General features: G+C 43.4%; 1 protein-coding gene across 1 annotated transcript in view; it reads left to right on the forward strand.

The window, feature by feature from the left end:
* gabbr2 (gamma-aminobutyric acid (GABA) B receptor, 2) overlaps window positions 1-27,470 on the forward strand; it is a 211,634-nt gene that overhangs the window by 127,500 nt on the left and 56,664 nt on the right. The window contains exons 4-8 of the mRNA XM_035430498.1: window positions 8,395-8,496; window positions 10,460-10,525; window positions 12,581-12,769; window positions 13,456-13,698; window positions 21,432-21,492. Coding sequence (XP_035286389.1) covers window positions 8,395-8,496; window positions 10,460-10,525; window positions 12,581-12,769; window positions 13,456-13,698; window positions 21,432-21,492 — 661 coding nt within the window. The remainder of the gene's footprint in view (window positions 1-8,394; window positions 8,497-10,459; window positions 10,526-12,580; window positions 12,770-13,455; window positions 13,699-21,431; window positions 21,493-27,470) is intronic.

Consider the following 27,470-nt stretch of genomic DNA (forward strand, 5'->3'; position numbering starts at 1 on the left):
GCTCATCAAAATTAACGGAACAGGTTGCGGTGATGAGTATAAACATGGTTAATTAGCCATTTCAAAATGGAATAAAAAAAATCCTGAACCCTCCAAATCAGGTGTTTTCCTGATCTGTTTGTCTGTGGCATCATGAAGAGGGTCCTTCCTTGAGTTTAAAACTCATTAAAAAGCGGACAGCATCCTGAAATTAATATTAAGATGACATCTACCATGTAATTATGTATTTCTAATTACATGGTACAACTTTGTCTTCATTTTAATTGCAGTATGTTTCCACATCTATTTAATTATGGAATAGCTGAAATGATGCATTTTTTGGTCAAATATAAATGTATAAAGGTTTTTAGCCAAATTTAGCCAGTGTAGATAATGAAGGTAAAAATTAAAGAAAGACTTCACTATACAGAGGATACTAATCAAATGACAATTGGATTGCCTAGGATTTTGACCTTCCTTTGACAGAGATTTCTCAGGAAAACAAAAGCGTTTTTTTTCATGGTGGTTTCCAGGGGAAACAAAATTTAAGCATTGAATAAATATATAAAAGTACTTGTTTGAGAACAGTTGACTTCATCTCATCATCGTTTGTCCCCAATTTTGGTCTTTGATATATAATATTTAATCTACCATATTAAAGTTAATTTTTTGTAAAGATTTGTATGCTTGTGTCTGAACATTAAACCCCCATCCCCTCATGTTCCAGAATGTGTGCTGCACCTTCTCAATGCTATCAAGCCGGTCTGGTGACCCTCTTATGCCAAGGCTGCCACTCTAGTCAAAAAGACTGAGAATAGATCTGACAGACCTGTAAAAAAAAGTCAGTGGGGGGATGCCTCTGTCTGACCTGGCCACAGGTCAGCACATTCTCCTCAGCTAAAACTGGGTGTGAAGCTGCTGTCTGTTTGCTGCTTAAAAATGAGAGCATAGCTAAATGTAGGCTTGCTGCACAGGGGCCCAGTATAAAAAAGCGCATATTTACCTGTCAGCAGCTCAGCTGGTGAAACCCCAGTGCTGCTCGGGTTAATGCTACTTTAACTCCTCCCAGGGAAGTGTCTGCAGGGTCTTGTGGGTTCCCAGTTTTATCTAATGACAAAGCTCGCAGCCCTGCAAGGTCCAGGCCTGCAGTGTCAAACTAGTGTCCTAGGGGGCTGCAATGTCTGCAGGTTTTCTTGGCAGCTAATTAAGACCTTGGAAACGAGGTGTGCAGAAGGTTCAGCCAATCAGTGACTTAAATGAATTACTGGCGCTGAAACGCGCAGAAAGTCAGCAGACACTGCGGCCCTCCAGATCTGAATCCTGACACCCGAGGGCTAAGGCACAAGGCTGATCCTGCACTAGTGCAGCACCTTTATGGACCTTTCTTTTTTTTTTTTAAAGAACCATCTGAGTGTCTATCATTAAATCATTGATCATTCAGTCGACGCTGATCATTGTGTATGTTAGTATCAATGTCTATCCACCGTGGCTGTTCATTTCCTGTCACTGTGCATTACTTCCACCCGGCTAAGAACATGTACTGTGTGATGGTACTCCCCCCTTAGCATATGCAGTCTTCAGTAGCTTCTCCTCTCCTCCTGCCTCTTCCCCACCATCGCTGCTTCACCGTAGGGGTCGGTTTATCTGAGGAAACCCCCTGGGTTTGGAAGAAGGTAATGCCCCCCTAATGAGGCAGATGCCATTTAATCACAAGATGGTTACGCTGCATGAAGAACTGAGTTTCCGGAAGATACCTGACCTGTTAAATTGTCGTGAAATTCGGGGTGTGTCAGCCATGAGCGGTGGTTTCCCAGTGTATTTCCAGAAACTTCTGCACACTCCTGTCTGTGATTGTGAATTTCTGGACTCCCGATCAATTAATGTAGTCTGCAAGCGCTGAAATTTCACGGTGTGTCCTGAGATGTGAACAGCCATGTCTGGTATGCCAAGTGTCTGAACAAGAACACCTCCGTGCAGGAAATGACCTCCGTTTCCAGCACAGAACCGCGGCTGCCGGCATTGACGCATGCCGCACACGGCGGGAAACGCATTCGTCTCGGACCGGCGCCTGCCCCCTGAACGCACCTTTTCACGCGGCTTTATAAATCGGTGAAGCGGGAGGAGGGCGCAGTGGAACGGGGCTGGGCCAAACTGGAACAACCCCCCCCCCCCCCCCCCGCATCGCAGCAGGCAGCACGGGGAGGGGGGGTTGGGGGCGTGGCTTCACTCAGCCGGAGACCTCCGGTTTGGGGGGGGGGGGGGGGGGGGGGGGCTCCTCTAGGGCGCTGCCGGAGCCGGAAGAGACCTACGGAGCGGCACGTGCACTGCGATGCCGCTGAGCACCCGCCTCAGTCTGCCGACGGCTGACACCAAGTCCTTTACCCTCCTGCACACACACGAAACGTCAAGACATTTCACTTGCATGTTCCTGTACGCACGCGACTTTTCTCTCCAAAATGCCATGCCATTTTACTATCAGTCTAACTGACATGCATCCTGAAGGAATTATCATTGAATATCAATCCCTCTCGACATTTGTGAAAGTGAATATTAAGCTACTAATTGTGACCACTGTGTTTGCCGAACAGAGTATCACCTTGAAGTAGTAACATTCCTGTATCTTAGACCAAGAATCCATATGGTCTACAGTGACTGTTCTCCATAGTGTAGCACTGCCTTTAGTAATGTAAAATATAGAGATGTGGATATTTAGGTGGAAACTTTTATACCCATTTCAGATATAAAACTTTCCCTGAAATGTTTGGGTTCTCCTGTTAATGTGGAAGTATATAGCAGTTTCACAGTTTTGAAGGAGCAGAAAATCAAGTTTAGCAATTCCCTGCACCAACAGCAACTGTTCTCAAGAGTAATTGTTATTTTGGAGTGTGGAATTTATTTGACTTTTTAATTTGAAGGATTGCTCTCCCAGCTCAAACGTAAGCCTTTTTTCATCTGTGAAAATCTGGCAGAGAGCGATGAGAATTTTTGGCACACCCCCCCCCCCCCCCCGCCCCCCCCTCCCCCGTCCTGCAAGTGTCTATCAAATAAGTGGATTAAGGTCTTGAATCACAGCGTGGAACGCTGTCTTGCAGATTAAGTCTGAATTTCTCTTTTTTTTGGCATTAAACCTTAAAGAATGATTGGAGCCCTGTTGATAAATTTAATATTTTCATCAAGGGTGCTCTTTGAAATTTTTTGACTGTGTCAGCCCAAGTCTCGTCTCCCCAGCCTAACAATGAGCAGCATCTGTGGCCAGCGCTAGGAGAACCCCAGCCCCGCCCACCCCACTGACCAGCGGGGCGGGATTTCACTGCAATGTGCTTAATAATGCATAATCCCTTTGTCTGAGAGCCAATGTCCCTGGCTGATTTTAATAGGTGGACCAGACTGCAGCCCTTCAGATAACAGGACATCATTGGATTCATAAGATTTTCAGATGGTGACTTACGCTTCGGGAGCGTTTCACAACACGGATAAGGAGGGATTATCCGACATTTCGGGCTGTCGGCGATGTCGCGCGTCGATGTTGTGACTGATGAGATGGGCCCTGTAGCCAGCGGCGTGCTCCGGCCTGTCCTCCGTTCACCGATGGGCATTAATGAAATTAGAAAGCACGGCAAAGGCCACGCTGAAAGATAATGCTTTCAGAATTAATGTGAGAGCCACGCTTTTTAGGGTTTGAGACAGAGCTTCTTGCTCATGCAAAGACTGTAATATATTCGACAAGCTCCACAGTTCAGTATTGAATTGGTATCATGCCGGTACTGTGGAAAGCAGTCCTTTTGAGTGATGCATAATTGCATCACTGAGAGTGGGAGGGTTTTAGTCCAGAGGGGGTCCCCCCTAAACGTGCGCTGATTGGACGCCTGCTATCTGCCTGCACTGGCTGTGCATGAATTACACTCCTCTGGCACAACTTCTGCACAGCTCAGCTGACGGACTGCAGGGTGGGGGGAAGTGGTGATTGGCTGAAAAGACCTCAGAGGAGGGGTGCTGAAACCTGCACTCACCCAAACTGATGGAAATCATGACAGGAATTGCACAGACCTGCATATAAGATATGTCATTTCAAACCAGTGGATCCATCAATGAATGCTGATATACAACCTGGGCATTCCATATAGAGAGAACAAAAGGGAAAAATGCTAAATAAATAAATTCAAATGTAATATGTAACTTAAATGTTCCCAATTAATCTATCAATGAATTCAACAAATGGAAAAAAAAGAGCAAGCCTTGTGTGTCTTGCGGCAGCATGATTGCACACGTGCTCACAAACAAAAGCAAGGGTCTCTGAGACTCACACTACAGCCAGTGAAGTCATCGCGGACCCTTCCGGCAATGTGCTGGTGTTTCCCTGATCTCAGATGTTGGCCACTGCATCTTTATTCTCCTCCTGCTCGTGTTATTCACCTGATTGGTCTGTGCCCGGACTGAGCCGACCGTAAAGCCCGCCTATAAATAGAACCCCGCTGCCGCAGCGTTCTTCCGCAGCCGCAGTAAATGGAAATACATTTAACGTAATGCGAGCAAGACTGTCATCTGATACAGATTTCCCCTCAGCCCCATCCCAAACAGTGCATCTATACATGGATTACCCACCCTCCCCTCGCTGCCCTCGTTTACTGCAGAGGGAATCCCGTCCCGGGCTCGAACCAGGGCAGATGCGGCCATTGTTCACCCCTGCTGGCCAACCGGCACCGTCCCGAAAAGCTGGAGACGTGCAGAGGGAATCCGTCCCAGGACAGAGGGACGGGGATTACCCGCACAAACAAAAAACCGTTTTATTTTCCAGGAAGAGGCGCTTGTAAGCAAGCAGGCAGCCGGAAATTTCGCGCGGCTGCAAAGTGTCTCACTGTTCGGGAGATTGAACGTCGGCCTTTTATCAGCAAGTGGCGGAACAGAGCACGTCGGTGTGTCGAACCCGTCCCCAGTCATTGTTTCTGGAGAGGAAGGCCGGGTGTTATTGATTCAGAGATAACAGGCCCTGCCGTTGAGTTCTCAGCAAAGGGATGAAAGACATTACATGTTTGTAAACGCAACCCAGGCAGAGTAAGAGACTTTGCTCAAAGGCGAAAATGATAAGTGTGTGAATGAACTAAATGACCACCACATGTAATACTTGTGATTTCTTTGGATTTGAAATATCTATCTATGGTTTATGGCCATGGCAAACTATTTGCTTAATTTACTTTTAGTTTTCTATTGCTTTTGTTTTAAATCCAATATCTCAGTCCAACAAATTTAACAGGGTAAATATGCACATAGGTAGACAATAACACGAAATGGCAGAATAGCAGACAGCAGAACAACCTCATCAGTTCTTTGACACCTTTTGTTTTTTTTTTTATATCACAGCCACATACGTTAGCATTTATTCTTCAACAGCAGAAGTTTATTTAACCACAAACTTCAACAACATTGCTGCCAGCAGACGAAAAAATGTTAGGACAGCACTTGGATAATTGCTTGACATCAGCCTTAAATAAGAATTTCAGCCACGGAGCAGAAAACTTTGCCTTGAACAGAGGCCAGCAGTATTTTTTGTGAGGTGTTTCGTCCTGTTCCCCCAATGCAGAAACCTGCACAGGCTCTTACAAATGATTTCTTCCCCTGAAAATGGCAGTGGACTGGAACGAGGTGTTTGGACTCTGGGAAGACGTGCTTGAGGTTCCCCGCACGAGCTTGGTCCTCGGGGTTATCTCCCTCTCTGGTTGCCCTGACGATTGTTTCACTGGCTACTTTGCCAAGCTGAGCCATGTCTGATGCAGATAGAGAAATGTTGCTGAGCGCTTATCTGCTGTATTATAACAGCAGCACATGATAGCGTTGTTGAAGAGGCTCTTGGATTGGTCAAGCTATTTGCCCTCTGCGTGGGCTGTGCGTCTGACTGTTCTGACAATAGCTCAAACAACCATGGTGAAATTAGTGAACAAAAATAAATATGTGGTAATCACGATAATGACCATTTGTCGTTAAGTATGACCTGCGTACTCCACTTTCTCATCAAACAGTTTGTCACAATAGTTTGCACACAATCACACAAGCAAAAGAGGCCTTGCTCCAGTAACCCTGCAAAGCACACACAAAACAGCATTTGCACACACCTGACTCATTCTGTCTTTTGTTTATCATTTTTAGTGCGGGTTCACTTGATGGGTCAGCATGTAAATGCATGATGTATTTCATCACATCATGCTCATCTTCTGACAGTTCAGGTTTGGTTTTAAATCCCTTAATCCTCTCGATCTCTCGCCGCTCCCGCTGTCCTCTCCAGTTAAATCTGTCCGTCGAAAGGTCCTGCTCAACGACCTCCCCCAACACACACCTGGGTTGGGAAAATACAGTTTAGTGCTGGGAAGTGTGTGCGTGCGCGTGCGTGTACGTGTGTGTTTGTGCGTGTGTACGTGCGTGTGTATTTGTGCGTGCGTGTGCATGTTTGTGCATGTGTGCATGCGTGCGTGTGTGTGTGTTCACGTTTTTCCCACATTTGCCCCATCCTGTATTACATAATTCATTAGCTTTGCAGACCCCCTCATCCAGCTTATGGTTTTCCTGTTATCCAGCTGGATGCTTACTGAAGCAAGTCATGTCGATTACCTTGCTCAAGGGTAACCTCAGGCTTTTAAACATTCCGCCTCCTGAATAGATGTTTGGGTGCTAGTGCAGTGTATTACAGTCACAGGGTTTCCCAAACTTTTGTCTTCTCAAAGCAACTGAAATGAGCACCTTACTGCAGCAGAGCGCTCTCTCCTTAATTACGGTTTACTTTGGAACGCTGCATTCAATTCCAGTACTGCATTGTGTTATGCAATTAACACGCTAGTAAATTGAAGTGTATCATGGACCTGCTTAAGACATACATATTTAGCTGTTTAGTCCACTGGTTTAGTCCACAGCATCATAATATTATCACATAGTATTATCACAATTTGGCCAAAGATATAGGTTCATTTTTTTTTCTGAAAATCCGACAAGTCTTTTACAGAAAATTATGCAATTGACAAAATTACCTTGCTAAACTGTGTTTATGAAGAAAAACGAATGATAATAATCTGTACACCTGAATTTATTACAAAGCCAAAGTTAAAGAATCCAGTTGATGTCAATCATAGTACAATAACTGTGTAATGCCATGTGTGCCATTGTCATTTTTGTGTAAAGTTGCTTTAAAAACATAACTTAGGATACATCTGCAGTAAAAGAGTTGCCATACTCAAGCAGAGTTTACATTTTGCCTAAGGTGTTTGCACACAGCCTGGATATTTACCCAAGCAATTTGGGTGAATTGCATTGTGAGTTGTCAGTTCATTTTTCTGTCTTCGGCCGATAGTGTTCTGTCACATTCGCCTCTCGCTTTTGGACATAATGTGCTTGGACAACCTGCTCAACCACATTTCCTTTTGTTGCCATTTTGGTTGCCATGTGCAGGCTCTAACTGCCATATGGCAGCCAAACCCCAGGCCTGGAGGACAGACACTGTCTGTGGGTTTCTGGGTGTATCAGAGTACCTAACTGCTTAAATTAAGTCATTGGCTGTCTAAACCAGTGTTCCCCAACCGTGCTGCGGCACTCTGGTGTGCCGTCAGAAGAGGTCAGGTGTGCCGTGTGAAAATTTTTTATGTTCAAATGAATTTAAAAAACTTAAATGAACAAATCCCATTCACAAAAGCCAAAATAAATGTCATTAAAATGCATATTGCATAACCCCAAAAGAACATTTAGGCCTACTGTTGGCACGTCACATCAACGTCAGTACGTCGCTTACGGTTTTTTTTTCTGTCGGCGTGGTGTGCCATGAGATTCTGTAAATTTGGAAAGTGTGCTGTGGAAGGAAAAAGGTTGGGGAATGCTGGTCTAAACAATTCACACTCCTTGTTTCAAAGGTCACCTAAAAGGAAACCACAAAAACCTGTGGACCCTGGTCCCCTCCAAGACTTGAGCTTGACACCCCAAGCTACCATATTAGAAAAGGCGCTTGCCACCTTGGCAGTTCTGACAAAATGTATTTTTTGCCCTCAGATAGCTGGATGAGTGCATTTAAAAAATGTGTATAAATGCTTTCATTTCAGCATGAGCCTCAAATACACACTGGGAACCCAGAAGTAATTTCCTGTTTGGAAAGCCTAATTTCCTTTAAGTGCATTAATTGACATCTACTAATGGTTTCTACAGGATAATTGGGGGTAAATTAATGGAGGCCACACATGTCTCCGTCCCACGCTCAACAGGGGTTCGCACACATTAGTGGCTGTCCCCCAGAATCACAGCAGTCAGGGCATTTTGGATTCAGGCAGCGGGTGTTCAGCTGAAAGGAGGACGTTAATCAAGGCCTAGGTTCACTCAGTAGTATCATACCTTCCACTCCTGTGCCAGTATCTCTGAGCTGCCATCTTTCTCCCCCCTGTCTGACAGGTGAGGAACGACCTGACCAACGAGCTGGAGAAAGCAGACATTCAAATCGCCGACACGGAGAGCTTCTCCAACGACCCCTGCATCAATGTGAAGAAGCTGAAGGTGAGTTATGACATCACGTGTCCTTTGTGTTTGCATCTGCTCAGTTGCAAGCAGAATTCTGCGCTCCTTCAGTCTCCATTGCTCCTGTGGAATAGGCATCGCAGTGTCCAAGGTCCCGATGTGGCATCATAAATCCTGCAAGGCCCTCATACAACTTAAGTTAGTCTTGTCAATGAACTCCCTATTGCAGTTATGAAACTGAGCCAAATGTTCAGATGTAGTGCTCCATGTTACAGAGCACAATCATGTACTTTGTGAGAAGGCTGTTGCAGCACTGCAGGTAACTGAAGACCCTGAAACACCAAGATTCCTTTAGAGAATTTGTTTTCTCCTAGTTGTTTCAGCTTTTAAGCACCAACTAAGAGTATAATTTTGTCTTTACTACCTGCCACAGACCACACGTGTCTGAGAAGGACTTTTTTGAGAAAGACTTCACTTCAGTAGCTTTTGTCTTAAACAACTTTTTCAATTTCCACCGAACAGGCAGGCTTTGTTATCTTGACGGGTTGTGGGTGGCCGATTCAGCCATGCCAGACTTTGTGGTTTTCAGGTTTAAAAGTGAGGTGTCTCTCAGTGGGAGGTTCTGTTACTTGCTGAGGGTTTCAATGCTGTCTTCCAAAGAACTCACCCCCCCACCCCCCAAACCGCCACCAGCCCAGTCATACAATAAAGGTTTGTCCAGGTCTGAGCAGAAGCAGAACAGGGAGACAACTCACTGTACTGATGAGAATGCCGCATCCGAACAAAAGGCTTTGAAAGCGAGTTTAGCTCTCTGACAAAGGTCCACGTCTTCCAACGTGATTTTGGCTCCAGGAAAAGGCCACTGCAGCTCTGAGGAGATGACTGTTTTGATGGATTCTGTGGGAAGGTTCTGGGCCCACACACTAGGCTCCATTGAAGCAGAATTTCAGCTGCTCCATTTGAAGTTCTCCATTACTGGCAGTGTAGATTAAAAAAATAGATGTATGTATTTTCTGGGAATAACCCATGCCCATGTAAATGCATGTGCATCATATAGAAATCAATTATCTCAAGGCCAAAAAATGTATATTATTTGTTTAATTAGATTGCTAATGACCTCTGACCTCCAGATATGGATGTTTCACAGGTTATTTAAAAAAAAAAAAAAAAACCATGCATATCATTATGTTTGATTAGCAACCACCAGGAGGTATACCATCGATGGTGACACCACAAGAAAGGGCTGACATTTAAGTACCTTTACGGAAGATATTAAATATATCTTTAAACATGATATTATTTTGGAAACAGTAGCTGAAAAAACAAACATAAGTGCAATAGTTCTAACTTACTTGGCCTTCTGAAGAATGGGTGAGAAAGCAAATATTGACTGAGGTACAGCCAAGAAAACCATCCAGCTCTCATTACGGAAAGCATTTCAATCCATTTGCTCAATCAATGCAGAGGTAGTGTTTCCACGCATCCTAGAAGCTAAAGGCTGTACATTAAACTGAGTGAGAAAAATAACAATCAATACTCAATTTTTGTTTTTACCTATGCTTGTTAAGAGGAAATACACTGCCTCTTGATTAGATATTAAACATTGATGATTTCCCATCAGTGGTTGGAGGCAATAATTAAATGTTTGATTTCTTTTTTTGTGAAAGCGGGTACATTGAGAGCTCAAGCAGTACACCATTTGAATTTGGATTGAATTTAGATGTAACTAATATTTGCAATATACAATTATACACTGTGTTGATGATGACATGGTGAAGTCTTTTGCAATGAATCTGTATGAAATCACATTTTCTTTTTTTGCTATAAAGGATGGGATAAATCTAAGTAGAAATAGATTTCATTCAGAGTACAGTTGTCTTCGGTCCTTTAAATGTGGAACAGTTTTCAGAGCGGATGATTTCATTTCATTTTCCAGACAAACAGCCGTGATATTATTGGCCTAAGCATTACCCTATTTCAATTTTTTGTGTGTCATTCACAGGATAACGACGTGAGGATAATTATCGGGCAGTTTGATGAGAACCTGGCCTCAAAAGTCTTCTGCTGTGTAAGTATGTGATGCGTTTTCTCACCACCGCCGTTGGAGGCCAGAGGCACAGGTTGACTAGGGAAAGTGTTGAAGGGGAACACCATGGCTCAAGTACACACAACAATAAAGATTATTAGGCATTTGGCGAGATTATGTAAATCATCAGTGTCCAGTTCCCTTCTGCCTTCCCGGGAAATGTAGATGGAGGTGGAAGCTTTCACTTAAACACATTTGAGAGTCACTGCAGCATCATGATGAGTCACAGTGTATGGGCTCACTGCCAAAGGAGTTTTATATCTAATCCATTCTGATCAAGGAAAATTACAATGTGCATGGGAACCTGTCAGATATGCTGCAATGTTTGGTGGGTGGGGGAGGGGGGATAACCCAATAACCAATGTTTCATTGTTTTCATCCCTGTCCTATATAACAAAAATATGTTGGTCGGACTGAAAACCTAAGAAATCAAGTGATAAAAGTTCTAAGTGAGAGCAGGATATAGACCTTTATAGATTAGACAATCCTCTAAAAGTCAATAAACTGGGCCTTTCAAAAGAAAGAGGAGAAAAATAGACATTTTTGCTATTAGCTTGCTTGCTGACTCTTTCTTGATTTGCATGTCATAATTAGAAAATGGCTCCCAAGTGGTTCAGTTGGAAAAGCGAGCTGGGCCCTATAGTTGCTGACAGAACTCCTCTCATTTGGCGCTGGCTGTTCTGTTATACGAGGGTGGTTTTAAACTGGCCAGGATTCCTCGTGCTACTGTCTCCCAACAATATGTCAGATGCACTTAGCCTTCCAGCTGTCGTCAGTGAGATATATGACCCCCTGCGATAGGGGCCAGTTCTCCTGTAGTACTGTCTAAACCCCAACATGGAAAATAGTCAGATGTGCATGTGAATGCATCAGAAGAGTATCTATTTTGACTGCATCGCTCCGTGCATTTCTGCGGACGACATTGAACCAGGTCAAGAGGCACAACGGGTGCTTCGTCTCCCATCTCGTTTAAGATGATAGCATTATGGGTTCTCGCAAGTCTTTTTGCAAATGCAATGATGGCCTGTCATTTTGTGTGTGGGCACAGAATTTGTGCAGTGACCAGATTCCGGAAGCCCTTATTAATTCATAACTGGCTCTTCGCTTGCCAGTGACAGCAGGTTACACAATTTAATTGCCTCTTTTTAAATAACACTCACTGCCAAGACAATGTTCTACTGCAGGGCAGATTGAAATTGGGCATGTGTGTCTCCAGAAGAGCTTGAAACACTTTAGTTTATCACTACAGCTAGCCAGCTAGTATCATACTGTGCCTATGCTCAGTGGGAGAGCCCCAGAACAGTTCTGTGAAAATTCCTTTTATTCTGTAATGATATGTAATAATGCAACGTCTTTCTTTCGCTGTAACAAATCGCAACTGTTGAACTATATCATTAATGATGTTATTTCGATTATATTATAATAAACTATCCTCTTTATGTATCCCAGGAGATATTTTGCCCTCTATATTTACAGCATAGATATTTATTCATGTTTAGTTGGTCCAGGCATTTGTCATGAGTAGAAACAATGGGGATCCTCCTGTTTAGCAAGTTACCTGAGTTTATCAGTGCCAGAATACAATGCGATGTTCTGAAATAAGCAACAATCAGTTTTACCACCAGTGTGTGTCTATCAGTAGCTCAGTGAGACTATCAAGACAAACAAGAACATGCCATTTACATGTTTCCTGCATGAACTTTTAAACAAAAATAAAGGTTCATTTAAATGTTTGGTTTTGAGATGCCATTTTACCCCCTTTGAAATCAATTGTATTTGCCTGCCAATCTCATACATCATGTTGATACTTAACTTTGGACATATTTGTAAAAATGTATTTATGGATCGCTAACACTCAATGTAAACATCATGTGTTTTGATTTTTAGGTGGAATATCCCTCTAAGAAATGTTATGCCTCTTTGAAAAGTAGAAAATTAGGAGAAGGAAGGAGTTCTCAAGCTTGCCATCTGGTGATATTTAACATTGGCGGTGTGACTTCCTGTAAAACCTTGATGTCACTTCCTATTTTATTCCAGGCCTACAACCTGAACATGTTTGGCAGTAAGTACCAGTGGATTATCCCAGGCTGGTACCAGGGGAACTGGTGGGAGCAGGCTAACTCCACAAACTGCACCACAAGGAAGCTGCTGACGGCTATGGAGGGCTACATCAGTGTGGACTTTGAACCACTCAGTGCCAAGCAGACCAAGGGCATCTCTGGGAGGGTAGGTGTGCCTTCCCTGTACCCCACACCATCTTATCAACCCAAAGGCATGAAACTTCTCATCACAGTGCACACCACTGAGTGAGCTGACCATGAATGTTTATCACAGGAGACAGGGTAAACTCGCCAACAATAAGTTACACCAACATGGGTGATGCAAGGCAGCCATCTTAGATTACTCTCCAAAAGTTTTACTCATCGTAACCTTAATATGTCTAGCTTAAGTACCATCGATATTACCACAATTACAACATGCTTTTGATAGTCACTGCAACAGTGACCAACAGTGAATCTTATTATCCATCATTAATTTTATTCTGTTTATTTCGGCTTCTCTTCTCTTCCAATCTTACATCACTGCTATAGACAGAAGAAGGAATTCAGCCAAAATGAATTTTCTTCTTAGTCACCAAATACAGTACAATACAGTACAGTTAGGGGCAGTTTGATCATCATGGATTAGTCACTCCATGCAAAATATCAACAGCTCATTATGATTAGCAGTTTGATCAATAACAGTTGATTAAATCCAGTTCTCAATGTCTTACTTTATCATGTGGTGTACGCCAAGCTCTTTTTTTGTTTTTTTTTGTTGAGAAAATGCTAATTTTCCTGTACCCTCAGGACACCAATAAAGTAGTCATAAACAGGCCTTTTCTAAACAACCTCTTCTGCCTCTGTATGTAGACACCACAGGAGTATGAGCGGGAGTATAACAGACAGAGGCAGCAGAAAGGAGTGGAATCCAGCAAGTTCCACGGATTCGCTTACGATGGCATTTGGGTCATAGCAAAGACACTGACCGGGGTCAGGGAGAAACTGCGAGAGAAAGAGAGAGAAAACGTCTTCCGGAACTTTACCGTCGACGACAAGGAGGTGGGGAAGATGGTCTTGGACGCCATGAATGAGACCAACTTTTTCGGAGTCACGGTGAGTGTTTGCTTAGCCGAGACACACGCCAGAAAAAGAAGTCTGTGCCTTGCACTGTTCTTGCTTGAAGGAAAGGGTTCCCCAACCAGGAGAACTGAATGGTCTGGAGTATCAATAACCAGTTCAGACCCAAACAACCAGATTGTTTAAAAAGTCTCTGCTAAAGACTATTGCGACCATGTTTATTTTGTTTATTCCTTTGATGCGCTAAAATGTACTAACCCTTCCAGAAAGGAATGGTACCTCACACCACTGTATAGAAGAAGGTCTTTGCACAATAGAGCATGAAATATCTCATAAAATATATGGTCAGTGCTCGGTAATACCGAATATTAATGTAATACAAGGCTCAACTACTGCTACTTCAAGAACCATGGGGTGTCAATATACAGTGCTGTTCCTTGTAATGGAACAGGTTTATTTTTGGGAGTGCAGAGCATGCATAATTTTTCATTGATCACTTGACTTTTCCTGAAGCCCAAAATAGTGTAGAGGCATTATGGTACAATATATTGTGCAAGTCATTATCGTCCTTTTGCAATAGAAAATAGAATTCTGATGTAACTACATATATACATTGAAATAAAATACTGTTATTTGTTGGAGCCAACCATGGTCCACCTCTCAGTATTTGTTCAGTGATAGCTGAATTGTATATTTTATGTACAGAAAAGTTGTGGAAAATTGCAGAAAGAAAGTTTTGAATGGGGGGAGGTACACAAGCTCAAAACCGACAGAAAATATTTCAAATGCCAACCCTGTTGGGAAGATTACCTGTCAAAACAATTTATTCACATTACCAGTCCAGAGTCACACATCTGTGAGCAGAAGAGGAAAACAGGAATATGAAGATAAATGCTATTTCTTGAGTGCATTTGTAAATATTTTAGCAGAAGACCGTGAGAGCGTTATCGTGTTTCGACCTCTGGGTGTAAATCCATTTTTGCCTGTTTGCATCATCAAAAAATGTGTTACCACAGAGCAGGTCTTTTAAATCCAGGCTTTGCAGATGATTATGTTTCTGTGTTGGTATACCATATTTTATGCAAAGCATAAACTCTCCCCAACACACTTCACTTTAAACACACACACACACACACACAAACACATGCAGAGTGAGAATGAAGGAGAGAGAGAGAAAGAGAGAGAGGGAGTGATAGAGAGAGAGAGTGAGAGATATGCATCATTGGAATCAGCAGTGCACTGTGGCTATATCTGCAGCTGATTCAGGTGACGGATCTCTGAGTTTGCCCAATAAAGACAGGTTACTCATGGAACAGTCTGGCCTAGTCGCGCCTGTCCCAGTTTGTTGAGCTCTTCTCCCCGGTTCCACGCTATGAATCCTGGGCCACGGCGCCAAACGCTGCCTCCGCTGCTTCCTGCACTCTACTGCTCTTCGCGGATGACCTGCCGGCCAGTCATCAACACTCCTGTTATTGATTGGACAGTAACGCAGTAATGCAGGAACTGAAACATTCGTTTCGAGGCATGCCCCAGTGAAAGCACTGGGACACTGAGCAAATAACAGGGCAGAGGGCTGAAGCAATGCCTTGTGCTCAACGGTTATTGCTTTCCAGTCATTGTACACACTACACTGCTACACTCTCAGCCATCTCTGCGCAGTTTAACGTTCATTATACTGCATTCCATTATAGGGTTACCATTGTTACTTTGCAGAAAAAAAGCACTTTAGATGTTCCAATTCTGTCTCTTATCAAATACTAGATTTTTTTGCTATTGTAGAGTACAGTACTATAGATTGACTTCAAATAACCTCTATCCAAAGTTCTTCAAGCGGTGTGATTTTTTTTGAGGGCAGCATATCTGGAGGGGCATCACGCGTTCACTGGCTGGTGTCACAGCCCCATGGCAGCAAGTCATCAGAACAGGTGAATAAGAGAGCTGGAATTTAATAGGAAATGCTAATCCTGCAGCTCTGCTCAACAGCACGTTGCAGGGCGCGGGGAGAGGCGCTCCTGCCATCGCCGCCGTCTCACACTGTCCCTTTTACACTCCGCACCCATCCGCATGCGACACCCCGAACCCGTCCGGGGGCGACACCCCGAACCCCTCCACGGGCGACACGCCGCTGTCCCCTGACACACAGGGTCTTGGTGCGGTCAAGTCACAGCGCTAAGAGCAACAGTGCTACCTTCCCATACACAAACACAGGGGAAATGTTTTGGGGTGGATGTACCAAACACTCCCCAGTGAATCCATCCAGTTCGGGAGCCACGTTTGGGCTCAGCCAGTAAATGGGCATAGGCTGGCCCCAATAAACAAGATAGTTAAGGCTTATGACCAAGCCAGATGTGACCGAGAGTATGCAGTGGCAAGTGCATGTAGAGTGCGTTTTTACACTAGGTGTAGTGTGACTTTAAGTTGGCAAGCTCTCCTTGGGTAACTACAGCACTGGCTCCTCCCAATGGTGCCACAGACTATTAGTAATTTTTTGGCTCATTGCGTAGCTTGCCGCCCATTGAGCACACATTGAGCATGACTTTTTTCATCTTGGCATTCAGTACCGCTGGTTCCAGCGCAGTGAATAATTCTAAAAGTCATTTCCTGTATAGTTAAACAGCTGCAACGCTTCCATTTGGGGATGGGCCAGAGTTTGCCGTACGCCAGGGAGGCCATCAGTACGCCCCCTGCAGGTACTCAGCAGATAGGCCCGGTTGGCATTGGGATCTGGCGGGGCTGTTCTGTTGGGTTGGGCACTCAGGCCCCCAACTGCAGGGAGTTAGTATGACGCCCATTCACAGGAGTAATAAGGGCGCACAGGTTGCAGGTTAGCGTAATGCCTGGTAAGGCTCTTCCAGTCCATTCTTAGTCCCTGTATTACAGTAACATCTTTGTGGGTTTATTCATTATACATTTTTTAGTTCAATTTGTCATGTTTTTGTTGCACAACCAAGTGTTTATTTTCAATGTAGTGAAATTATTACTGGAAAAGGCATTGCTTGTGGAATAGTGTGCTAATATGCTGCGTGTTTCCATGGAGCACTGCATACAGAATAGTGGCTGTACTTCGATTGTTAGTTCTGTCCCAATGTAAATGTTATGCTTGTGGGGACATTTTTTATTTTATTCAGTTATATAAAATGTCAATGGGAAATGTCACGATTAAATGAGACCTCGGAACAAACTTTTTGACAGAACACTAAGCTTTAGGCATCTTTGACTCGTGCTCTGGCAGACGTTGTGTTTCAGTGATGGCATGTGATACGAAGGCTCCGCTTCATTTCCAGCATTGAAATGTTTTTAACAGAAACCTAAAGTGCTGAAATGATGTGTTGATTAGCAGAATCCATAAATAGCTTAATATAATCGTTTGTCGTGTATATAAAGACTTCAGACGAAAAACCACAGTGCCGTTTTTTTTGCCACCTGATTTAGAGCGGGTTCTGCGTCCGCCCTAGCAACGGGGCACAACCTGCCCTGGCACCCACCCTAGCAACAAGGCACAAGCCCAATGGCAGAGCCCTGACAGCTGCTGCCTTCTCCTGCCCTGTATCCAAACCCTCATTTGCACCGATCTGTTTAAGCTCGTTGTTATACAGCACATTTATATCATCACAGAAGCCGAATGAAGACACACTGGTAGGACGTGCGCGCTTGAAACTTCAAAGCATTTTGCGTCTTTTGATGTTAAATTGGCTCTTCCTAGGCCTCCCCGGTTTAAATGCTGTTTGAATCGTTCATGCTCTCTGTCTCTTTCACCTGTTTCGTGTAGTCAAATAATCCAAAACTCCAATTAAATGACAAATTAGAGAGCTCTCTGAGGGCAGAAGGATGGCACTATGAATTAAATGAACTTTTGGGATGGCTGCTGGAAAATACAATATTTTAAGGGACTGATTTTTTTTTTCAAAAAAATATTTACATATCCGTTAAGTTATTTGCAGTTTTTTCTTGTAATTGTGATTATCCAGAAGGCAAATTAAGTTAATATCTCATGTTGATTTGTTACAATTTATGAGTGATGTTTGGAATTTGTGCTGTCACAAGATTCATTTTTGAGTCGTTCAGCATCAGACAGTGCCATATTGTGATGTTCAGAATTGTATGGCTCCATATCACACTATCAGATCACACGGTATTCTATCATTTTGCGTTGGGTTATTCTAAATCAAATCCGTCAGTGGCACTTTGTTCAGCATTCCGTGTTGTATCATTTCATATCTATTCGATGAGGCCACTCATCTGAGCCGCAATATGAACGATGTAACCATTGACTGACTGACTGACCATTTTGGTAACTAATGTACACCCTGAGCCAACCAGAGGAGTATGGGTTTCCCCCTTGAGCCTGGTTCCTTCCGAGGTTTCTTCCCATCTGTCACAGGGAGATTTTCCTTGCCACTGTTGCTGTAGACTTGCTCCTGTGGCGGTTTAGGCCAGGGTTGTCTGTGAAGCGTATTGCGACAATTGCTGTGAAATACGCTATATAAATAAATTGATTTGATTTGATGTTTTTCTCAGTCAGATAGCACAGTGAAGGATGGGCTACGGTTTATTTAGGAACATGGCGCATTGGTCAATGCACTTAAATTGTAAATCCTGCTCTGTGTTGAACTCCAAGGATATAGTTTGTGGACCAAAAGCTTTTACAACCAATCTGTTGGGTGATGTTCAAGAGCTTATGTAGTACCACTTTAATCTCCAACTGCACACTCAAAACACACCACCAAACTTGCTCTTGTAGAGATTCTGACATTTGTATTTCTTTTTTCTTTTAAGAGATCGACCGTCACTACAAACAACAAGTTATACTTTCTTAGATAAGGCATGAAATGGGTGATTGATTTCTTATCGGTCCTTTCATTCATCTCCTTTTTTATTTGACAAATCAATTTGTTTAGCAAGTAATTATGTATACCCTGAAAGACCGATCAATTCACAGGCCTCCACTATGACAAATGGTCCAGGCACTGCTCTCTGTCAGATGTTGTTGTGGTAAGCTCTAGTTACAGTGCCAGGAGTGAGTGATGAAAAATAAACAAATATAAAATCCAAAAGTATAATCTCAGGCCATTATCTACCCCAAATGCATCCACTGTATCTGGTCCGCCTCTTATCTCCCTCTGAAATTAATTAGCTGTGATAACGTGTAAGGAAAGGTTCCAGAGGGTTCCTCAAGATTGTCAAGAGAAGCAGGGCCTCACATCGTAAACCCAGGCACAATGTAATGAGCAGCACCATCTGATGAAAATGGCTTTGTTTGCCTTGAGGGGGACATAAAGACAATATGCACAGTATACCCCATATGGTCCATATCTTATATCTTTATAACACAGAAATACAGTGGGTGGGCAGAAATACTATATGGGGAGGATGGGGTCTTTTCCTGGTAAAGCACTTTCCTGGTTCTCAGCCTAGTGAAATTCCCAGGGGCACATGATCAAAATCCCTCTCATCTCATTATACTAGCGGCAACTGTGGTGGTGCATAACTGTCCTTAGCCTTACCCTGGGAGAGAGGGTCACAGCCAGGAGGGCACTCCCCGCCTCGTCAAACACGAGCGTCTCCAGTTGTCAATTTTGTAACTGCAGTCTGCACTTTCATCAGCTGTATAAGTAGTTCAGGTCTCTGGCACAGTGGCTGCGTGGCTCAGCTGGTGGGCCGTGGAGTGGAAAGATGGCTGCATGTGTTTCAGAGGATACTCTGCTAGCCCTGTCGGTGCAGAGGATACACATGCTAGCCCTGTCGGTGCAGAGGATACACATGCTAGCCCTGTCGGTGCAGAGGATACACATGCTAGCCCTGTCTGTGCAGAGGATACACATGCTAGCCCTGTCGGTGCAGAGGATACACATGCTAGCCCTGTCTGTGCAGAGGATACACATGCTAGCCCTGTCTGTGCAGAGGATACACATGCTAGCCCTGTCGGTGCAGAGGATACACATGCTAGCCCTGTCTGTGCAGAGGGTACACATGCTAGCCCTGTCGGTGCAGAGGATACACATGCTAGCCCTGTCGGTGCAGAGGATACACATGCTAGCCCTGTCTGTGCAGAGGATACACATGCTAGCCCGGTCGGTGCAGAGGATACACATGTTAGCCCTGTCCGTGCAGAGGATACACATGCTAGCCCGGTCGGTGCAGAGGATACACATGCTAGCCCTGTCTGTGCAGAGGATACACATGCTAGCCCTGTCTGTGCAGAGGATACACATGTTAGCCCTGTCCGTGCAGAGGATACACATGCTAGCCCTGTCTGTGCAGAGGATACACATTCTAGCACTGTCTGTGCAGAGTATACACATTCTAGCTCTGTCTGTGCAGAGGATACACATGCTAGCCCTCTCTGTGCAGAGGATACACATGCTAGCCCTGTCTGTGCAGAGGATACACATGCTAGCCCTGTCTGTGCAGAGGATACACATGCTAGCCCTGTCTGTGCAGAGGATACACATTCTAGCACTGTCTGTGCAGAGTATACACATTCTAGCTCTGTCTGTGCAGAGGATACACATGCTAGCCCTGTCTGTTCAGAGGGTACACATGCTAGCCCTCTCTGTGCAGAGGATACACATGTTAGCCCTGTCTGTTCAGAGGGTACACATGCTAGCCCTGTCTGTGCAGAGGGTACACATGCTAGCCCTGTCTGTTCAGAGGGTACACATGCTAGCCCTGTCTGTGCAGAGGATATACATGCTAGCTCTGTTTAAGCAGAGGATGCATATGCTAGTCCTCACTGTGCAGAGGATTCACTTGCTAGCCCTCTCTGTGCAGAGGATACACATGCTAGCCCTGTCTGTGCAGAGGATACACATGCTAGCCCTGTCTGTGCAGAGGATACACATGCTAGCCCTGTCTGTGCAGAGGATACACATGTTAGCCCTGTCCGTGCAGAGGATACACATGCTAGCCCTGTCTGTGCAGAGGATACACATTCTAGCACTGTCTGTGCAGAGTATACACATTCTAGCTCTGTCTGTGCAGAGGATACACATGCTAGCCCTCTCTGTGCAGAGGATACACATGCTAGCCCTGTCTGTGCAGAGGATACACATGCTAGCCCTGTCTGTGCAGAGGATACACATGCTAGCCCTGTCTGTGCAGAGGATACACATTCTAGCACTGTCTGTGCAGAGTATACACATTCTAGCTCTGTCTGTGCAGAGGATACACATGCTAGCCCTGTCTGTTCAGAGGGTACACATGCTAGCCCTCTCTGTGCAGAGGATACACATGTTAGCCCTGTCTGTTCAGAGGGTACACATGCTAGCCCTGTCTGTGCAGAGGGTACACATGCTAGCCCTGTCTGTTCAGAGGGTACACATGCTAGCCCTGTCTGTGCAGAGGATATACATGCTAGCTCTGTTTAAGCAGAGGATGCATATGCTAGTCCTCACTGTGCAGAGGATTCACTTGCTAGCCCTCTCTGTGCAGAGGATACACATGCTAGCCCTGTCTGTGCAGAGGATACGCATGCTCGCCCTCTCTGTTCAGAGGATACACATGCTTATCTTCACTGTGCAAAGGATACACATGCTAGCCCTTTCTGTGCCGAGAATATTAAGCAAAACCAAAAATTTGAGAAACAGTGCTTTCTAATGGTAATAAAAATGCTATTTGCAGATTGTTTGGAAGGTTCTGTCCACTCTTCTCTTGAAATTTATGTTATCCATGATTAGGTACCTGAAGTGGAAATAAATAGTTGAGCTTTCATTGGGGGTAATGCTGAGAACTGTATTAATCAGTGTTCTTGGTTTTCCCTCTTTTCCAAGGGTCAAGTTATGTTCCGGAATGGAGAGAGAATGGGGACGATCAAATTCACACAGTTTCAAGGTAAGTCAACATTGTCTTCCTAAAGCCTGCACAGTCATGAAGCTTGTGTCGGACAAAGTGTCCTCTTCCATTAAACCTAACCTGCTGGCTATTTATTATCCTCCTTCATCCTTAGACGTACTCCTTTGTTTTGTGACACACAGGAAACAGTGCCTTTCCTGTCTGTTTAAAGATACGTCTACTCCTCTTAACACAAGTCCAACCAAAAGTCTCTTTGTCCTTGTGACAAGGCAAAGGCATGTTTGCTCTTAACCAGAATTTTCATCAAGTACTGCATACCAATCATTAGTCTTATCATATTGTTATCAAACCAGCAGGCACTAACTGCATCATTCAATGAAAATTACTTGAATTGAAGGACAAATTGGATTACAGTTTCACTGAAATGTTGCATTATTTTGAAAATTATTTAAGTGGAAGTTGAATTACAGCAATGCACTCTACTCAGTGATTATGTATATGGGAACGTGGTGGACACATTTAGGATACATTTAGGGAGGAACATGCTATTGAGCCTAATGAACAGCAGTGGATGCTTTTGGTTGAGATAGGAGGCATGTTCTCCTGTAATGAAAATCTAAGCTATGCATTACATTACATTACATTACATTACATTACATTACAGGCATTTAGCAGATGCTCTTATCCAGAGCGACTTACACAACTTTTTACATAGCACTTTACATTGTATCCATTTATACAGCTGAATATATACTGAAGCAATGCAGGTTAAGTACCTTGCTCAAGGGTACAACGGCAGTGTCCTTACCCGGGAATCGAACCTGCGACCTTTCGGTTACAAGCGCAGTTCCTTACCCACTGTGCCACCTCCCACTCCCACTATGCTATGTTAATATGTTAATAAAGATGACTTCACAAGTTGAGAAAAACAGATAATGAGTGAAAGTAGTAAAACACCAGAAAAGGGATTAAGTTAAAAACTTAAGTTCAATTAGCCATACTTTAACCTTTATCCTTCGTGTTGATTCCTGTTGAGTCTCTTGTTCTTAGCACAGTGATGTGCCCCACGGTTTAGATCTAGTCTAGGTCATGGCAGGCTGGGAGTTGTTGGCTAATCACCCACCGAAACGGCAGCTCCTCTGGTCGGTCGGGCTCTTTGTGATATGCCGCCTATGGCAGCTGTGGGGGTTGTGCAGCCCCGTGGTCCCGTAGCTGCAACAACTCTCTGGTAAATGGAAGAGTGGAAATCGGTGTTGGCTGGCTGCAGTTCTGAGCAACCGAGCACTAGTAGTGTGCTCCTTCCCTAATTATGTAGGAGATCAGAGGGATTGCGGTGATGGACTGAAACCTTTAATTTCGAATTGGGGAGACAAATGATTAAAAAAAGCAAGTACTTTAGACAACTTCAAAAATAATTGCACAATGCATATTTTGGATTATTTATTTATTTTTTTGTCTGTAAAAATGGGATCCCAAATATTAAATTTCTCGAAATATAGAATGCCCAATAATGCTCTTGAGCACATTCTGTTCATGCAAGGTCAAACATCAGTTCGAGGAAAGTTTTCTGCCAGACCCTTTGGTCTGCCCACTACCGAAACTGCAGTTGTTGTGTCAGAGGACACATGGTATAGCAAGACTTGCAGTACTCAAATTGACCAGAGGGGGCTCTCTTGAACGATGAGAGAGGGGCAACTTGGCCAACTGCTATGATCCAGCACTGAGCAACTCTATGTCCAATTATGCAATGACCAGATGTGCTGCTGGCCACAGTGCATTTTTAAACATTTACAGAAGAGAATTAGTGCAACTGCTGATGTTCATATACATCGCCCTTCCTTACCAGTTTATAGTTGGTAACTTTTGGGAGCCTGGCACATTGTTAGGAGGACCTAATGCAGGAGTAACCTGTGGAATCTTGGCTCCCTTAAACTCTTCCTATCTCTATTGAGGACACACCCTGTTGCATCCTGCGGCAGCTCAGTACAGTAGCTTTTTTACTGCTTGGCAACTCAAAAATGTTAGAACAATATAGTTAAAAAGCTCTTTTTAACCTCTTATATAGAAAAACATATTAACAGTGCACAGTAAAATGTTAACTGCTAGTTCAACTCTAACAGTCCGATAGGGACCACATGTACACTGTAAGAGTAAAATTTGACACTGAAAATTTTAATGCGTGGGCTTCTGGGTGCTTACTTTAGCTTTCTGAAGTGTCTGTCAAAAATGACCACTCCGGGGCAAAGTAACGGTCCCTGTCTCCCTCCTCTCTTTGTGTCCGTCCTATCTCAGGGTCCTGTCCTGACTTGACAAGAAGTACATGACACCTCTTTTTCACATTAGCAGTGGTGAAGGGCTTGCCCGGAATGAATATTTAAAGAGGCGCTGATCCTCTCTCCACTGCTGTCCTTTTGTTGTGTGCCGAAATATCCTGAGGCCTGTGTCTGTTGCTCGTGGAAACTTGGGCTGTCAAACATTCCTTCAAACACTCAGCGATGCAGTTGTCAAACTTGAATTAATTCATCTGGGAAGGTGTAGATATTGTGTAAGTTTCTCAAGTTTGTTGCTTTGCGGTAGAAATGAAGTTTGAATGAAAGATTTGTGACCATACCAATGAACACATACACATGAAAATGAGAGGTGTTTTCTTACCACATTTGGTTGAAAATAAAATATAAATGAATGGCATTGATGTTTTTCTTTTAGGGGAGATTATTACTTGATAAAAGTAGTTTTTTTTCTGGTTGGTGCAATGCGACGATTAAATGGATCGCAAGCACGTCCATGAAAATCCAATCTATGAACAACTGTTAGGCAGACCATAGAAGGACAGACTGCACTAGATGCTTCATGAAGCCAGTGAGTTAGCATAAGAAGGCCCAGAAGCGTATTTAGAGACCAAAATATGTGAGAAATAACTTTTTTGTGTAAACCTGTTTTATGTCATTAGGCTAATGCAAGGGGAATATAAGTGTGCAAGTGCATGTGCATGCATGTGTTTAAAATGTGTTATTATTCAAAAATTACGTTTCATTTCACACAGCATACTATAGTGATATCAATAACTGCAATGGAACTTCTCTGGATACAACTGATTTCCAGTCAAGTAATATGACTATATCCAGAAATTTCAGTTGTTCATGTGGAACAAAACATATTGGGGTCTTCAAAACGTTGACCCTATCATATCTGCATTTTGAAATACTGTGATATTTTTTCATAAAGTAATTTAAAGCATTTTGAATTGTCAAGGTGCCTTTCATGCGCAAAAAGTGGTTCCACTGGTAATATATATATTTTTTAAATGTAAGTAAAATAGATTCAAGTTTAAGAATCAGAGAATGCAGTGTTGGCTTTTTGCATTGCAATTAAAATACCAGTATAACCAATGCAAAATTCATTAATGTTTTCATACACCGAGACACAAACTGTTCTCTTTGTGACAGTATGTCATGGTTAAGCCATCATTAATATAGAGTAGACTTAACTCAATATCTATCCCCATAATAAATACATTTGTAAAATAGTAATTTGATTAAAAAAAATAATTTAGAACAAGGAAGGAAGTAGGAATTATGATTCAATATCTGATGATGGTGGTCATAAAAGCCGAAGTAGTTGCGTTGTTGACAAACAAGTGCACTTCCAAACCTTGCATTGGACGACACACTTTTCTCGTTCATGGCCTTTAACCACACATGGTTTATTTGCTCCTTGGTGTTTTATTACACCGACGGTTTATTGCAGCGAGTGTAGTATCAGCCTCTGTGTTGTTAAATGCCATTGACCTTGTTGTCACACTTGTCACCACAAACAGAGTCAGGTTTCACCAGTGAGTAATCAGTGGCACGACTGGCACAGCCACAAACATTTCCAACACTGAATCAGGACAGAAGTCATTTTAGTTCCTCTGTGTGTGAAATGTGTAATGTTTCTTCAAGCTCGTGTTTTTTTAGAGTTTATAAAATTATTGTAAGTAGATATGGCTAAAAGATATGGCCTCCTGTTCGGGGAAGGTTTTATAAGAAACCGAAATCCTGAGAATAGTGGTTGTTCGCAACCATACGCTAGCTATATCTTGGGTTTCATTTTAAAACACTTGTTAAAAGTCTAGAACGCTTGAAATTAGTTTAGAGCTCTAGCTAATGTGCAAGTGACATAAAATAGGCCTATATGTGAGATGGTGCTAGGTAAAGATAAGCCACGCGTAGGCTTTTAGAGAATAGCCTTGGGTTCTTTTTTATGGGGAAGACTGTGGACAGGGCTGTTGAGTGAGTGACACGGTCAATACAGTTCTGCTGTTAAAATACACATGGGACTAATCACAGGTTTTAAGCTCTTGAAAGATTAGCATGGTGTTTAAAGTGGGCTCTTGGGAGAGACCCTGATTTTTGTATTCTTACTGTGTCTGAAAAAGCATTAAAGTGAAATTCTGGCCTTGCTGCAAATGGTAGAATTTAGCTAGTTAATATTTTGTATAGGTTGCTGGCTTAAATAATTGGTCTAAGAGATACTTGTATAAAATGTGATCTGTTTTTATATAACATAAATTATTGGCAGAACATTGTAAACCAGTGCTCACTGTGGAGTCTGAGACCAGGAGCATCGGCAGTCGTTATGGCATAATTCATAATTACTTTATATTTTACCTGCCTTCGCATATCCAGTCGGAGGCGAACATATGACAGGATGTCCGTGACTGCGTCAGCATTTGCACAGCAATAGGGAGGAATTATGATGAACGGCTCAAGACTTTTTGTGTACTTTTGCGGTATGACAGCCGGAATTAATTTATTGTGTAATTAATGCTTGCCCAACCGCAGACAGCCACTGTCTCCCTCACACACACACACATACACACACACGCGCGCATACACACACACACACACACCTACGCATGCACGCACACACACACACACACACACACGCACAACGTATATATAAACATTACTAATTGTGTTTCCTTCCCCCCCAAAGCTCTACGCAGCATCATTATCTCAATAAAAGGGGGACATCACTGGGGATTCATTTGGACACGGTCATTAGCATGCTGTTAGCATACTAACGCGCATTAGCATGCTGTCAGAATATTAGCATATAACAGCCAAGTTCTTTCCAGCAACTCTCAAATATTGGCTTAGTGACATTTGCGACGGGAACGGGAGGCCCTTTTCTCACTGCAAAGGACACAAATCTAATGGCTGTGACTACGCACCTGCAGGACAGGCGTGCGACAGACTCCAGAAGCAGCGCTCCACTCCGCCATAATGGACTCCATTATCGCCAGCTGTCAGTGAGGCCTGTTTAATGCCTTTATTTAGACAGATTTAGGTAGGTGACTCATGTTTAGCAGAAATGCTTTTATTTCCGGCATGGATGGCGCACTGTGTGAAACACTGCCAGCTCCTGGCACGGTGAAATATATGTTGGTAAATGTTCTCAAAAGCCATACAAATGTCCGGCACTACCCTCTTGGTCGGGGCGCAGTGTATTCTAAAATACCCTTCCTTTCCATTCCTACTGACACACCATGAACCTCAGGGAACTACGGGGCTGCTTTTAGTGCACTGATCTGAGGTGCCTTTTCCAAATGTACATAGCAAGTTACTGTAATCAGTTGATGGCCATTTTAACTTTTAGTTCCAAGTGTTTTCAAGATTTGTCATTGAAGACATGATGGCAGTGTGAAATGTCAGGGTCATTTGTTATCTATGTCTGGGGTCATAGCGACGTGACTCTGTACAGACAGTTCTGGAGGGATAAGAATGTGGGAATAGGAATGTTGGCGGAAAATTAAATGCAAGATACAGAGCTTCAGCATAAAGAGGACTCCATCTTGGGAATAACACGAATTCCATGGTACAACAGAACTCCTGTGGGATAGACTGCCTGAGGCAAGAAATTGGAGCAGGTTTTCAATGCACTGCTGGTGTAACTTTGGATTGAGATTGAAGAAGCCTTGAATATTCAGTCAGGCATCTTGCTGTGTGTGTGTGTGTGTGTGTGTGTGTGTGTGT

This window comes from Anguilla anguilla, chromosome 8 (assembly GCF_013347855.1).
Source record: "Anguilla anguilla isolate fAngAng1 chromosome 8, fAngAng1.pri, whole genome shotgun sequence".
NCBI classification, from domain to species: Eukaryota; Metazoa; Chordata; class Actinopteri; order Anguilliformes; family Anguillidae; genus Anguilla; species Anguilla anguilla.